Source organism: Papio anubis, chromosome 16 (genome assembly GCF_008728515.1).
Source record: "Papio anubis isolate 15944 chromosome 16, Panubis1.0, whole genome shotgun sequence".
Taxonomy (NCBI): domain Eukaryota; kingdom Metazoa; phylum Chordata; class Mammalia; order Primates; family Cercopithecidae; genus Papio; species Papio anubis.
Window position 1 is genome coordinate 65,803,353 of NC_044991.1, and position 16,699 is coordinate 65,820,051.

The following is a 16,699-nucleotide window of genomic DNA, read 5'->3' on the forward strand; positions in this document are numbered from 1 at the left end:
CAAAAATTAGCTGGGTGTGGTGGCGCATGCCTGTAATCCCTGCTACTTGGGAGGCTGAGGCAGGAGAATCACTTGAACCGGGAAGCAGAGGTTGCACTCCAGCCCGGGCGACAGAGCGAGACTCCATCTCCAAAAAAAAAAAAAAAAAGCAAAAAACAAATTAGTCAAGTATAGTGGTGCACCTGTAATCCTAGCTACTCAGGAGGCTGAGGAACAAGAATTGCTTGAACCTGGGAGGCAGATTTGCAGTGAGCCAAGATCATACACACTGCACTGTAGCCTGGGCAACAGAGCAAGACTGTCTCAAAAAATAAATAAATAAAATTAAAATATAAATAAAGTCAGGAGTAGTACTGAATTGTTTCAAATAGTATTTTTGGATCCATTTAAACAATTAAGTGGTTTTTCTTCTTTCATCTGTTGATGTGAAATACTAATTAATTTCCCAATGTTGAACCATCTATCATTCCTGAAAGAAAAGTTTTGCTTGGTTATGGAATGCTTTCTTTTAGTGTTTTTCTGAATTGTCTGTAGTTCTATCTTTTGATGAATTGGATAGGAAAACTTCCTATCCTTTTTTATGGTCTGTTGTGTCAAAGTTTTATGTTCCTTAAAAGTTTGAAATAAATGAACAGCAAAACTCTAGTTCTAGAGTCTTTTTTAGAGGTAGTTCTTAGATATTCTTCTTGAGCTGACTGTGGTGCTTTAATAGTTAGAGTTATTTTCAGTGGCAAAAATAGGAGCCTACTTAAGCAAATGCAGGTGAGAAAAAGAGATTATGTGAAAACAGAGCAGTCTTACCAGGCTCTATGAAGCAGTGAGCAACCCTTTCTCATGTTGGGGAGGAATCAAGGCAGCCTCGGGACAAATCACTGTCATTTGCTTCTCTTTGCTCTTTTGATTCTCTTGTGCATGCGCATTGTTCGCTTTCTCCAGCAGGCTTCCTCCTGAGTTCCTGTTCCCTCCTGCCTTTGAGAGGGGGACATGCAGTCTCTTGATAACTGCCCAGTCGTGTAAATAGCTGCGATACTGCTTGACTTCAGTGCTTGTCCTTTCAGTTCATGGGGGCTTTCCTTTTGCTTAGTTTCTCCAAAAGGAAGATTGGATCAAATTATCTTCATTAATTAGGTCTATGACAGACATCTGGATACCTCCTTTAGGACAATTTTACCTCCTTTCTTAAATAAGCTGTGAGTGGCAGGTCGTGAGGATTATTTATGATTGTGATTATTTGTGATTGTTGGCAAATTTCCTAGGATGAAGGTTGTATATGATGGGGAGATAGGCATCAGTATTTTGTGTTGTACGTTAGTGATTTATCTTTTTCCAGGAAAACAAAAAAATATTTTTCATTTTTGTTGCCCATAGTGTTCTCAAATGCTTGTCTTTGGACTTGTGTATGCCCACCTGCCCTTTAGGCCCCATCTGGAGATTGTTTCAGTACATTTAGGTGAAATCTGGATTTTTAACAGGTTCCCCAAATGCATCAGGTACACAGGGCATTTGGAACTGCTGGAATGCAGTTTCTTTTACTTTTTCGTATCCTTTGTTACCCATTCTCATTTCAAGTTTTACTTACTTTCTTGAATCTGTTCTCTAAATATTTGGGTGCTAATAAAATCATTCCTGGTTTACCTTTGGAGAAACTGGTATGAACCTTTCTCTCTCCAGTTTTTGATGTATCGTAGACACGAATTTAACCAAGCTCTGCTGGACTTAGGTGTAGTTCCATTTCAGCTTTACTCCTTGTTCTTCTAATTTCTGAATAGTTGAACTACAGCCCCCAGCAGGCACTGCTGGTAGAGATGAATCTCCCCTCCTCTGTCTTACTTGATGGACTAGTACAGTTCTGTGGAAACAGTATGCTTGGAAGCCCATTTTTCTTATATGCATACACATTCCCCTTTCCCCAATTACAGTTAGTTGAAATTCTTTTGGTGGGTGGAAAAAGAGGTTTTCAAAGGCAGAGCATGTATAGATCACTGATTCCTATTTCTCAGCTAGTTCTTTTGCCTTGTAGGTAGTGGAAATTCTGTTCACCGGCTTTAGATTATCAGTATTACTTTGAATTGGAGAGGCTTCTTAATGGAATGCTAAGCAAACCATTTGAGTGAAAAATTGTAATCTGTTTTTAATGGAAATATTTCAAACTGTACATAAAATGTAATTAAACACAAATACATTGTTTTGAAATGTATGGCTTTAGTACATACACATGAACACAGCATAAAACTATAACACTAATCCTGATTTTCAAATATAGGTTTTTTTTTTTAATTGGAAATGTTAATATTAAAGTAAAATTTTCTCCTTGGAGTTCTTGTTGACATAGCTTTACCATTCCATTGCTTAATTTTTTTTTTCTTTCTTTCTTTCTTTTTTTTTTTTTTTTTTTCCTGAGATGGCGTGTTGCTGTGTTGCTCAGGCTGGAGTGCATTGGCATGATCATAGCTCACTGCAGCCTCGGCCTTGAAATCCTGGGCTCAAGTGATCTGCCTCAGCCTTCCAAGTAGCTGGGACCATAGGCACGTGCCACCATGTCCATCTTCTATTGCTTAATTCTAAACATATTAGAAAAAGTGTCTATGTATACTCTTAAAAAATTAAAACTTTTTCTAGTCTTACTTTGATTCTCATGCTCTGAATAGGCAATGTTCATGTAACCACTCTGCAGATCTTCTGTAAAGAAGTGATGATATTTGAATCACTAACCCATTAAATACAAATCAGTCTCTTCTCTGAATCAAAGAAATAGGCACAAACAGTCCTGTTCTTAAATTAGATTACATGTATTTTATTGCTATAGAAATTTCTAAATTTGTGATTAATTCTTTTCTCTCTTTTAATAGTAATCCTGTGGATTTGAGTAACCCAGCTATTATAAGCTCTACTCCCAAATTTCAGGAACAGTTCTTGAATGTGAGCGGAATGCCGCAAGAATTGAATCAGTATCCCTGCCTTAAACATCTGCCTCAAATATTTTTTCGTGCCATGCGTGGAATCAGCTGCCTGGTGGATGCATTCTTAGGTGAATTTTGTGTATGTTGCTAGATGTATGAAGAGCTTCATTTAGATAACTCTAGAGGCTAACCCTAGGAGTTATTAGAAAACATCCAAAGGAAAAGATGAACAGATTTGATGACAGATAACAAGCGAAGAAAAATTATTTGCAACAAATAAAATAGCCAGAGGGTTATCGTTGTTATGTAAATATTTAGGTTGGTGCAAAAGTAATTGCAGTTTTTGCCATTTAATGTGGCCAAAACTGCAATTACTTTTGCACCCACCTGATACATCAAACAAGGTGCTAAGAACAAGAATTAGGCTAGTAGATAAATGGACAAAGGATAAGAGTAAATGATTGCAAAAGAAAAGAGTGTTCGTGCATACTAGCTATCCAAGAAAATGCAGATGAAAATGCATTTGGGACCATTCTCGTGTATATCTCTAAAAAGCAAAATTATACCTTTAGTGAGCCATTCTTTTAAGCTGTTTTTCACATTTATTTTAGATATATGAAAAGTCAAATTTTTAACCTGTTGAAAGGCAGTGATTTATAATATCTGTCATTTTCTAAAATATTTATGTGTGCTTATTAACGTACAGTTAATATGTTAGCTCCGATTAAGTTTGGCTGCCACTTAACAACCAAAAATCCTAATACAAACAAGATAGCTTATTTTCACATATGTTAAATCTAGGGCTAGGCTGTACAGGGCCAGTATAATGGTTCCATCACCAGCAGGGATCCAAGGCCCTCTCCATTCTTTGCACAGTGCCTCATGGGCCGTGATGGTTGAGTGAGTTCCAAACATCCTGTCCAGGAATTAGGAAGGAGAGTCTGCATATAATTGGTCCTTTAAGAGGATCTCTTAGAAGACCTACCCAACAGTCACCAACTTCTTTATGGTCAAAATATGGCCACATCTAGGTGCAAAGGGAGCTTGAAAATTGAGTCATTTTTTTTCTGGGTAGCCATGTCCAGCTAAAGTTTGTGTTCTGTTACTCAGGAAGAAACAGTGAATAGATACTGAGAGGCAACTAGCAATCTCTGCTATAGTCTATGTGTCCCAAGCCTTCACTAGGTTGCTGGGAAAAATTTTCTGATCACATATTTTGACCTATGAAGAATAATTTCATTTGCCTTTTTTTTTTTAAGGTATTTCTAGACCCCGATCAGACAGTGCTCCCCCAACACCCGTGAATAGATTAAGTATGCCTCAAAGTGCTGCTGTCAATACCACCCCACCACATAACCGGAGGCACCGGGCTGTTACTGTGAATAAGGCCACCATGAAGACAAGCACAGTAAGAGTTTATATCACCATTGTTAAGCTATATAAGGTTGGCTTTTTAATCTGCCATTCTTTTTATAAAGTCTTACTGTTTTCTCAAACTTTTCATTGGTATGGGTGTGTTCCTGTGTTCGTCTAATAGGTTAGTACTGCTCATGCCTCTAAAGTTCAGCACCAGACGTCTTCCACCTCTCCTCTGTCAAGTCCAAATCAGACTAGTTCAGAACCCCGGCCACTGCCTGCCCCTCGGAGACCAAAGGTTAACAGCATCTTGAATCTCTTTGGATCGTGGTTATTTGATGCAGCATTTGTTCACTGTAAACTTCATAATGGGATAAACAGAGACAGCAGCATGACTGGTAAATATTACTCAAGAAATATGTTACCACTTTTTTCCTTTTCCTTTTTCTTTTTCTTTTTAGTCTTTCCTACCTGCAAGATTAATATGTATCTTAAAAAGCTCTCTGTTTCTGATCAAGCGATGTCTTGTGCTTAACCCCTTCCAGCTGAAGTAACAGAACTTTAGAAGATTTCCTCCCTGTTCTTTTTATGTATGTTCTATGAGGTTTGGCCTTTTGTCTGGTTTTCTTAGACATACTTAAGGTTAGCCACATTTTGTTGAATCAGATTTCTTTCAGTAGGTGACCTGGAAGTTCCCTTCATGTCAGCCAGGATAATACAATTTATATAAAGAATTAAAAATTTGAACTGGAAATTTACATTGCAGGAAGTGTTTTCTTCAATTTTGACAGCCATTCACTCATTAGTACATGTAAACATCAGAAAATTTTTGCTTCACACTATACTGTAACCTCTCAGATTTGTAGTCTAGAGAACTTTATTTCAAGGGCACACTTTCAAAAATACTACTTGCTCTTTAACTTAATAAGATTGATTGGTGGAGAATTAATAACTCAACCCTGATATCTTCATTTAGATTTTATTATAAAAAGGAAACTGTCTAAATAAGAGCTGGTGTTTTTTTTTTTTTTGTCATCTTAACCATTATATTTGGCATAGGGTGCAGGATGGATGGGTGGGGTAGTGCAGTGTTTTGAATATTTATAATATGTCTTAGCTAAAAAATGACAATGGCTGACATTTATTGAGCTGCTATTACTATGGGCAAGGTACTGTGATATATGCATTAATGAGTGTATTGGTTGTTTGGTAAGAAAGCACTCTTCTGCTGGGGTTGGAAATAAGACAAAAAGACATCTACTTACATTAGTTGATGTATCTCTAGGGAAACTGTTAATTCCAAGGATAAAACTAATACAATGGCCAGAAGGGTCTCTGCTTTCTCTTAGAAATGGTTTCTTAGCTGTTATTATAATTCTTAGCTATTATTATTATCATCTCAGAACCAGGGTCTATGTCTGTAAACATTATACACATGTAATTATTTAGAATGTTATTACAAATCTTTAATTTAGAAAAATTGTGAATATAAAGATTTCTAGGAATATAATTTGAGAATGCCATGTTTGAGTTTAGGGATATCTTTGCTTGCTTTATTTTGTTCAAATTCAGACACTTTATATTCTGCCATTTTCATACTATAATTTTATTCACAGTTTGAAAGTAGTGCTTCTGGGATAGGTAAATGTGCTTACTTACAATAAGTGAAAACTTTTAAAAGACTTTTGGGTTATGCTTGTCTTTATGTTCGTGTACCTTATATTTTGAGTTTTCTGTACCATGTTTATATTTATTAATTTGCATTTTCTAGAATGAATCAGTCCTGTTTTTCTTTTTTATTTTTGTTAAGATGTAATTCTTACAATGTAACTTTTGGGTATAGAACTGTTGACACTGAAATCCATGAATCTAGAATGGCTCAACCTGCTACTTGGTTGGTGGGCTTGCTTAAAGGGAACTTATAGATCTTTTTGCTCTCCAGGGAGTTTGTAACAGCTTTGCTCACCCTCTTGCACCAGAAGATAAAAACCAGACTTCAAATCATATATGAACAACATCTTACTTTAAAATTTTTCCTTGCTGGGGAGAGGATAGAAGCTCTTTTTCTCCTCATTGTGTTCAGAGATGATAAAGGCTGTTACATTACCCAGGAGATATGAGGTATCTAAATAGTTAAAGGGGTTAGAATGCTAGGTGCCAATCTTGAGGTCTCAAGTCTGGTGGGAGGCTTGGGTATATTAACTGTTTTTAAGTACTGGCTGCCATCAAGGAATTCTGCCATGCAGTTCACCTCTAACTTAAAGTGTTTGCTTCTTTGAACTGGTTAGCTTTAGATTTACATGACAGTACACTGTGCTTTGTAAAAGTAACATTGAGCTGGGAAGGGTTAATGAACTAAAATTTTAATGCACGTTATGGGCACTTCAAAACCTCAATTCTTTGTAGTTGTGTAATTTTCTTCGTTCATTGTTTTGCATGATACAAAAATCATAATTTTGGACCTGAATGCACAATTTCCTGTGTTTTTGAACTAGCTTGTGGTATCGTAAAGCTTTTAATTTAACTTTTAAAAAGCTAAAAAGCTTCTTAATTTATTGTAAAATTTCACCATCTTTAAAGTATTTTATAATTACTACTGTCCTTTGATTTGTTTCCATTTATTTCTATTATCTTGCAGCATCTTTTATCCAAATTCTTCTTTCTTATAAATCTTGTAAGTAGGAACCAGAAGCTTCTCCTTAATTGCAGTCATGTTTTTATTTTTTTCATAATTCCATTAAAAATTTGATTGTCATTGTCTCTTGTAGTTCTTGCACTTGGGAAGAAAAATACTTTTCTGTGTTTTGAATGGGGAAGATTGTTGGCAAAAGCAAATTAATCTGCCTGAATCAGTCCCATTATTTCTGTATACTAGTCTGGTCATGTCATGAATTCCAGGACTTTGCACTAACTGTGTTTTGGCTTTTTTTTTTTTTTTTTTTTTTAAAGCTTTAAGCTTATTTTTATACAGATTTAGTGTTTGATTTGTATGCATTCTGCATGTAGTGTTTTTCAAATGTATTATTGCTGGATAGCTTATTCAGGACTAAAAATGGCTCATGGGAAGTTGCATAAAGATTTATGCTTGACTCTGCATTCTATTAAATCTATTATAAAATAATTTAAGCATTTCATGTAGAGTAATAAAAGATTTCAGAGTGATTTTCAATACACTGTGAAATCTTTTGTTAAAAATAAAAGCAACTTTCAAAGGGCTTCTGTTTCAGTGATAACGAATGACCATGATAATCTTTTTTATCAATCCAATTTTCTGATTTATCAGCCTCAAGTTAGCTGCTGTCTGTGGTTGTTAAAATTCATTCTCATTTTGCTTGGTTGAGCGATTCTTTGGTGTGTGTTTTGGAGTTGGGTGGGTTGTGGGAATGCTCTCTTTTTCTCCCTGCCCACTTCTCATCCTTACTTTGCCCTCTCCCTAAAGTATACAGACTGGTATAGGGTTGCCCATTTAATTAGGATGTCCATCTAGGGTAATGTGTAAATTGCAGTAGCTATTTTTCTTAACGTTTAAGCATCATTGTGTAGGGGGAAGAAAAAACAGAAAAGAAATAATAGAAAAGCCAAATTCTGTATTATATATCTGTATGTGGATACAGATATATACAAATGTACTCTGCTGATCAAAAATTCAGTTGAAAAATGCTTCTTGTACAATCTGTTAAACTGACAATGCCACTGTAAATTAATTGTAACCTATTTTCAAAGAAGATTTCAGAGAGCCCTTTTTAAAAACATTAAGACATAGTTGCTAAACAAAAGCACTTATTGGATTCAAGTAGCTATTTAATGACACCAACATTTGATCTTTGTGTCCAGGGTCCCATGAGCCTACTTGGCATATTGCAAATATAATAAAACCTTCCTTTTCTCTCCCCAGCCATTACAACACAAGCTAGCATGGAGTTTCGACGGAAAGGGTCACAAATGTCCACAGACACCATGGTTTCCAATCCTATGTTTGATGCAAGTGAATTTCCTGATAACTATGAAGCAGGAAGAGCTGAGGCTTGTGGGACACTGTGTAGGATTTTTTGTAGCAAGAAGACTGGAGAAGAGATTCTGCCAGCTTATTTATCCAGGTCTTGGAATTTTTGTTTGTTTTTTCATTTATATAGTTTTGGTAGTGAAGCCATTGTAGCGTTGCTTGGCCGACTGAACCGATGAGTGAATGTTGGTCAGAAATACCTACAGATGTCTGTAAGTGATCGACATTTGCCTGAAATCTTTCATTTTACCTGTCTCGTCTGATTTGGTAAAGACCCTTAAGACCCTTTTTGTTTTAGAAGTGCTATTTATGTCATCTTATTTGAATCTTTTTAATATGGAGAGATTTTGAAGGACCACATAATTTGTTAACAAATTTTTAGCACAGTATTCACATGTAGGCAGTCCAGAAATAAGTCAGCTGTAAATCCTGCTTCCAAGGAGCTTATTTTCTGGGCAGAGCCACAGACAAAGCCATGTGTACACGTGACAATGATCAACAGGAATAGGATGTTGATGGGAGAGGTACAGATAATGTGGTATGGGCATTCAGGGGAAGAAGCAGTGCACATTTATTTACTCCAGGGGATTCAGGAAAGAGTTATGGAGGATTGAATGATTATGCTGGACTTTTAAAGGATGGTTAGTGTTTAGACTGTGTTAGGAAGTTGGTTAGGGTCATCTTCTCCAAATCTGTGGCTTCAGCCATCTTTGTTAATGCCTCTGCCATCCATTCAGTTGCTTAGGGCAGAAACGAAGAATCATTTTAGAATCCTCCTCTTCTGTATCTTTAGTTGATCAGCCAACTCCTGCCTTTCTACTCCTTAACCCTCTTTCTGATTGCTCTTTTCACTCTATCCACCATTATACTTTAGACTTTGTCACTTTTCTCCTAAACTAACTCATAATGGCCTCCCGTTCATCTTGACGCTGTTTTGCCTTCCTTTACTGATCATTCACACAGGTGCAGAAGTGAGGTTAATATCAACAGAGTATTTAGATATCTGCATACTTGTTAGGTTCTCAGGAGATAGAATTAAACTGACCCTATCAGAGGGAACTAAGTACAGAATTTTATGAATATGAAAAAGAATGGTATATACAGGCAACTAGGCAGGGTTATCTTAACTATAGGCACTTGGCTTTAAGCAACAGAAACCTTCTCAATCTGACTTAAGTAAAAGGAGAGTAAGTTGTGAGAAGCTAGTTATATTTATTAAATTCTAAGGTCAGAAAATGCAGTATGACCTCATGAAGAGCAGATACTCAAGGACCGAAACAACTTTATTCCTCTCTCTCTGTCTTCCTGGTCTCCCAGAACTGCTTCATTCTTCTCATCTCTGCAGATCATTTTCTCATATTGTAGTGTGCCACTGAGTTCCCAGTTTTCATTAGCCGGGCATGGTGGCACTCCCCTGTAGTCCCAGCTACTCAGGAAACTGAGGCAGAAGAATCGCTTGAACCCAGGAGGCAGAGGTTGCAGTGAGCCAAGATTGTGCCACTGCGCTCCATCCTGGGCGACAGAGTGAGACTCTGTCTCAAAAATAAATAAATAAATAAAAAGTACCCAGTTTTCGTGACCTTGGTCTAGGTGACCATCAGGGCCAATTAGTGTCTCTGAATTTTAATTATAGACTCCTGGGAAGGAGGATCTAATTAATCTGCCTGTCTCTGGTCTAGTCAGCTACAGTTGTGTAAGTAGGTCACATAAGGGTGTTGGAGCTCACCCCCTTGTTGTGGGGGCACGTTTCTCAGGAACTCTGGGCTGGGAAGATATCCTAAATGGTACTCTAGTAGTAGGGGAGAACGCTATCACCATGAACTTTCTGACTGAGCCATAAGAGTGAATGGGTGGTAGTAGGACAAACTAAAACAATAGATTCATGAGAGGGCAAGTGATCAGTTTAGTTTTGAATCAATTGAATTTGAAGTGCCTATGGGATATTTGTCAACAAATATTTATTAAGTCCTACTTTGTGCCAGATATTGTGCACAGAAGTACCATAGTAATCAGTAGACATCCAGATACCCAGTAAGCTTTTGGCTAACAGATCTGGAGTTCAGTTGAGAGGTGTGGGTTAGAATGATTTGATTATATTTAGTGACTTAAGAAGTGTTTAAAATCAGGTTAGTAAAAGAGAGAGCTTCCAGAACTAAGGTTGTCAGACTGAGGAACACCATCATTAAGAGGCAGGTAGAGTAAGAGGACCTGTGAAAGAAAATGGTCATAGAAATCAGGGAAGCACAAGGAGACAAGGGAGTAGTCAAAGGGTTGAATGCTTTCAAAAGGCAGAGTGAGTTAAGAATTAATCATGTCTCTTGGATTTGGCAATCGAGAGCCCATTGGTTATTTGCTAGTATGGTTTTAGTTGAGTTCTAGGGAGAGAGATTGAAATGGGTTAAGCAATAACCAGTAAGTGATGAAGTTGTTTCTGAAGAGTTTTGCAGAGAAGAGAAACTCGCCTCACAGTAGAAGAGTATAACAGTGTAGTTGCTCTTGAGTAATGGGAGATTGAATGCTTAGTAAGTTGATTAGAGTTTGGGGGTGGAGTTAAAAACTAAGGTATATTCAGGCATATTCCTAAAAGGAATCTTATTCAGGTGACCTTCATGATGAATACAGAAGATCAAATGCAGGTTTCTTTCTTTCATTGTCCCCCCAAAAATAATGGGGAAGGGACAAAAATGAAAACATACTTTTTTTCCCTAGGAATTACTAAATGTTGCAACATTTTTCTGTTATGGAATTTAACTCAGCAATTCCCCCAGTTTATTGAAAAGTACTGCAGCCTATTGTTTTGTTTTGTTCTGGTTGCCTTATTTGCAGGCCCCTAGAACTTTGAGTTGCAAGACTTAAACTTTGAGAAGGTGCAATAGACATGAATGGTTTTTTTTCTTCATTAAGAAAGATGATTTGGGTCTTAGTGTATATAATTCAGAATTGTTTTAATTCCAGTAATACCCTTTAAAGGGTAAAATTCCAGCAATTCCAGTAATACCTTTTAAAGGGTAAAATTCTAGTAAATTCCAGTAATTCCAATAATGCCCTTTCTTTAAAGGGTAAAAATAGTGAAGAGTGGAAATAGACTTTCAGATAACTATGTAGCAAATAATAATTATGAAAACTTTTGATTAGCAGTTTGTTTAAAATTTTTTTCTTGCTTTCCTAGATTTTACATGCTTTTAATTCAAGGTTTGCAGATAAATGATTATGTGTGCCATCCTGTCTTGGCCAGCGTTATTCTAAACTCTCCTCCTTTGTTCTGCTGTGACTTGAAAGGGATTGATGTTGTGGTTCCTTACTTTATTTCAGCTCTTGAAACCATTTTGCCTGACAGGTAAGCTATCATTCTCTGCTGTTATATCAACTGTCTGATTTGGCCTGGTCTGTTGGTGCTTCCTCCCCAGTTTCCTAATGTATCCTGTCTAGTCGTCTTCATAGTCCAAGAGAACTCAGGCCACATTTAATGAGTGTAGTGTGTCCAAACGCACCTCATCCCTGAACTCCTTCAGTTCTGATTTGTCTGTGGGCTTGTTGAATTGTTTTTGGCCTGGTCTAGAAGGGTGAGAACAACTCCAACACAGAGGTCTTACCTTTGTAGAGTAGGCCTTACATTTTAGATAAAGAAATCGATCAACTTCTAGTTTAATTCAGTAACAGTTTAACTTAGAAATACACAATACACATATACACAATGCTAGGATTTGGAAAAATTGGCATTATATGTATTTGGCAGTAGCTAATGTACTGTAGTTCAAAAATACTAATATCTTTTTATTTTTTGGCAGAGAGCTCTCAAAATTCAAAAGCTATGTAAATCCAACAGAATTGCGAAGATCCTCCATTAATATCCTACTTTCTTTGTTGCCCCTCCCTCATCATTTTGGCACAGTCAAATCTGAGGTAATGTTTTGTTAAAGTTTTTTTATATTCTATATTCTGTTTTGTGTACTAATTTAAGTCAAATCGAATGTTAAAAATGGAACAGGGGATGTTTTATTTTTCAACTCAAGTTATTTCATTCAAGTTATTTCAAGTGAATTAACAAAGTTTACTTGTGATTTGTTTTTTTTTTTTTTTCTCTGTCAGTTTTTCTACCAGTTTTCAAGCAGTTACAGGCTGAGGACATCTATTAACATATTGAGTGTTAGTGACAGAGTTAGCACAGTGGCTAATATTAGACTGAAAGCCTTTCTCATTAGACTGATCTGTTCCTCCATTCTGGCTATTCCCACATGGGCATCATGAGCTGCAACAGCTGATGTTAAATATTATTTGCTTTTTCCATAGGTGGTCCTGGAAGGAAAGTTTAGTAATGATGACAGCTCGACTTATGATAAACCAATAACTTTTCTGTCCCTGAAGTTGAGACTTGTGAATATATTAATAGGTGCCTTGCAAACAGAAACGGACCCCAACAATACCCAAATGATATTAGGTTTGTATTCACACATTATGTTGTAAGTGAAACCCAGTACTGTTGACTGCAGGCCTGATGAGTCGGCAGTCAGTGACCGGAGCCTAAACCTAATGTAGCTCTACTTAATCTGAATCAGAGGCACAGTTAGTTTTTTAATGTAAGAAAATTTAAAGCGGTGAGATGAGGGAAGTGTTACAGTTGTCTTGGTTGGCCATTTTATTTGTGCTTTTGCTTTTCTTTCTCTTCTCCCTTCTCTCCTTTCTCCACTCTTTGCCTCTCCTTCCCATCCCTCTCTTCTTTCCTCCTTTCTTCCTGCCCTCCTTTCTCCTGCCTCTTTCTCTTCCTCCTGCCTCTTCCTCTTCTTCCTGCCTCTTCCTCTTCCTCCTGCCCCTCTTCTTCCTGCCTCTTCCTCTTCCTCCTGCCCGTTACTTACAGGTCTCGTCAGTCTGTACTTTCCTCCTAGTCCTTTTTCTCTAGAACATAGTAGCTCATGATTTCTTCAGAACCTTACTTTGTATCCCTCCTGCTGGGATGTTCTTTCCCTAGATTTTTGTTTAGCTTTTCTTCATCATCTTCTTAGAGAGAGCTTCCCTAACAGACTTTGCTAAAGATGATCTTATTTCATAATTTTTTTCACAGCACAGAACCTGAAATTATTTTGTTTGTTTAAATGCTTGAACTCCCCCCTTTTTACATGTTTTTCAAAATATATCATAAGGTATTTGTTGATTGACAGATCTATTGTTAGCACTAAGGGACAGACAGTCTTATCTCCCTGAAAATCTTCAGAGAGACTCTGATGAACAGAGGAATTCTTCTTTTCTTCCTCTAATATGATGTTCAAATTGGGTAAACAGCAATGTATTACATTTGCAAGCAAAGGGTTTTCAATTGTTGCTTCTGTGTCTCAGTGCCACTGAAGTGCAACCCTGGGTATTGAGATCACCACCCTTGACAGTGGAAGCTCTTAGGAAAGTAGGGCTTTCCTCAACCACATAACAGGAGTACCCACTGAACCATGTGAATGCAAATACCATCCCAGCCCACAAACCTGGGTGGCAGTTAGAACTCCCTACTTATGGAGCAATTGATCTCTGAGAATGCTTTGACCTTGGCAGTGGTTAGAGGCTTGCTTTCTTCCCTTCATTAGCAAGACAAGAATTAGGCTTCTTCCTAGCATCTTAGATTTTTATCTGTTCAAAAGTGGGATCAGACATTCTGTTTAAGCCCTCATGCCCCTGAGGAGGTGGGGTGTATGTCCTTCCGACAGGAACACAATCCATGAAATGGTTTCTAAAAGGCCTCTAAAACAGAGAGAGAGAGAGATCCTGAAGAGATGGGTCACAGTGGCCAAGAACCATATTTATCCAGAGACACCTAATTAATAGGTGACTAGAATTGTCTGTATCTGGGCAAAAAGTTTTTTAGGGTTTCATAAGTCTCAAAAGCCATTAATTGTGGACACAATTTTATAGACTCACAAATGGAGTTTTTTGCCAACTCCCTGAGCTGTTGAGATCCACATATAACTTTTTGATTCCCTAAAAATAGCCTACTATTGACCAGAAACCTTACTAATAACAGTTGATTAACATATATTTTGTATTTTATGAATATTATTAATATATACTGAATTTTTACAATAAAGTATGCTGGAGAAAAGAATATTTTATTAAGAAATACGTGGTGTAATCCCAGCACTTTGGGAAGCCGAGGCGGGTGGCTCACGAGACCGCCCTGGCCAACATGGTAAAACCCCGTCTCTACTAAAAATACAAAAATTAACAGGGTGTGGTAGCACATGCCTGTAATCTCAGCTACTTGGGTGACTGAGGTAGGAAAATGCTTGAACCCAGGAGGCGGAGGTTACAGTGAGCTGAGATCATGCCATTGCACTCCAGCCTGGGCAATAAGAACAAAACTTCGTCTCCAAAAAAAAAAAAAAAGGCTGGGCGTGGTGGCTCATGCCTATAATCCCAGCACTGTGGGAGGCCGGTGGGAGGTGGGTGGATCATGAGGTCAGGAGTTCAAGACCAGCCTGGCTAAGATGGTGAAACCCCATCTCTACTAAAAATACCAAAAAAAAAAAAAAAGGCCAGGCATGGTGTCAGGCGCCTGCATGTAATCCCAGCTACTCAGAGGCTGAGGCAGAGATTTGCTTGAACCCGGAAGGTGGAGAGATTGCAGTACGCTGAGATCATGCCACTGGACTCCAGCCTGGGTGACAGAGTGAGACTCCGTCTCAAAAGAAAATCATAAGGAAGAGAAAATATATTTCTAGTACTGTATTTATTGATACCATAAATTGTTTATAAGATAAATCATCTCAACTGTTGGACAGTTGCAGCTGTAGACCCCAATATACAGTACATATCAAGCAACTCAGCTTTTTCTTGTAATGTCATGACTTTTGTCTGCTTCTTGGGAGCACTTCCAACATCACTAGTGGCACTTCCTATGGGTCCCATGGTGTTAGTCAAGGTTCATGGTGTTGCAGTAAACATGATGAAAATATGTGAGAACCATGGATATTGCAGTATTCAGTCTATGAGAGAGATGAACTACTCACATGGAGATGGTTAACATCACATTGTATTTTAAGCAGGATACTCATTAACACTTGAGCTCACCCCAGTAACAACAGGAGGAGGCTACAAAATGATTGCAGTAGTACAGTATGTACTACAGTTAATTTTATGCAGTTATTTAATACTGCAACTTAGTTTACATTTCTCTGGACTGCAAATGGCATCATGTATGGTCTGTAAGTGTTTGTGTACGTAAGTTTTTTGATAAATTTTAGCTTTTTATTTTTTATTTATTTTTAGAGACAGGGTCTTGCTTTGTTGCCCACTCTGGTTTCAAACTCCTAGGACTTCAGGCGATCCTCCTGACTCGGCCTCCCAAAGTGCTAGGATTACAGGCGTGAGCTAGTATGTCCAGCCAGTTTTAACTTTTTCTAATTTTTAAAATATTTCTTTTCTTTCTCTCTCTTTTTTTTTTTTTCTTTTTGGGATGAAGTCTGACTCTGTTGTCCAAGCTGGAGTGCAGTGGTGCAGTCTCGGCTCACTGCAGCCTCCGCCTCCCAGGTTCAAGCAATTCTTCTGCCTCAGCCTCCTGTGTAGCTGAGAGTACAGGTGCACACCACCACGCCTGGCTAATTTTTGTAATTTTTAGTAGAGATGGGGTTCCACCATGTTGACCAGGCTAGTCTCCAACTCTTGACCTCCCGCCCCACCTTGGCCTCCCAAAGTGCTGGGATTATAGGCATAAGCCACTGTGCCTGGCCATTTTTTTTTTTTGTTTTGTTTTGTTTAAATATTTCTAGGCTATGCAGTTTGGGAGTTTTTTCAAATTGTCACAGATCTCCAGAAAGCTTTCTAACATGTTTATTGAAGAAATCTGCATATGGGCCAGGCACAGTGACTCACGCCTGTAATCCCAGCACTTTGGGAGGCCAAGGTGGGCGAATCACGAGGTCAGGAGATCAAGACCATCCTGGCTAACACAGTGAAACCATGTCTCTATTAAAAAAAAAACAAAAACAAAAACAAACCACCTGCATATGTACAGTTCAAGCTCATGTTGTTTAAGAGCCAGCTGTACTTTCATGGGTATTTCAGGAATGCTCAACCAAAATTATATTCTTATCTCTACTATTAATCATTTAAAATGTTTTAGCCATTTTAGTGTTCTTGTGTATTTTATATAAAATACTGTTTTGTTGTTGTTGCAGGGGCAATGTTAAATATTGTTCAAGATTCAGCACTTTTGGAAGCCATTGGTTGCCAGATGGAGATGGTAAGAAGCATACATGTAATCTGTCAGAGAATATCACTTTTGGATTTTATGTAAATTATATTCCAAAATGTCCATCTTTGTGAATTTTAAAGGCCTTTAGTTTGTAAATCCTGCTCATTGGCTCAGAAGGATTCTTTTTAAAAATAACATATATTTTGAGGTTTACTTTTCAGTGCCTCATCAGCTGTACATCAGGTTCCCAAGAGATTCTGTATGAGA

At 37.6% G+C, this 16,699-nt stretch overlaps 1 protein-coding gene across 8 annotated transcripts in view; it reads left to right on the forward strand.

Moving 5' to 3' along the window:
* LOC116270809 (ral GTPase-activating protein subunit beta-like) overlaps nucleotides 1–16,699 on the forward strand; it is an 80,396-nt gene that overhangs the window by 16,773 nt on the left and 46,924 nt on the right. For 6 of the 8 annotated variants that reach the window (XM_031656767.1, XM_031656761.1, XM_031656760.1 and 3 more), the window contains exons 4-12: nucleotides 2,850–3,028; nucleotides 4,160–4,308; nucleotides 4,438–4,654; nucleotides 6,895–6,930; nucleotides 8,152–8,353; nucleotides 11,429–11,596; nucleotides 12,048–12,162; nucleotides 12,550–12,697; nucleotides 16,416–16,480. In XM_031656767.1, coding sequence (XP_031512627.1) covers nucleotides 2,850–3,028; nucleotides 4,160–4,308; nucleotides 4,438–4,654; nucleotides 6,895–6,930; nucleotides 8,152–8,353; nucleotides 11,429–11,596; nucleotides 12,048–12,162; nucleotides 12,550–12,697; nucleotides 16,416–16,480 — 1,279 coding nt within the window. The remainder of the gene's footprint in view (nucleotides 1–2,849; nucleotides 3,029–4,159; nucleotides 4,309–4,437; nucleotides 4,655–6,894; nucleotides 6,931–8,151; nucleotides 8,354–11,428; nucleotides 11,597–12,047; nucleotides 12,163–12,549; nucleotides 12,698–16,415; nucleotides 16,481–16,699) is intronic. The other 2 variants (XM_031656765.1, XM_031656766.1) reach the window with 1 other exon arrangement.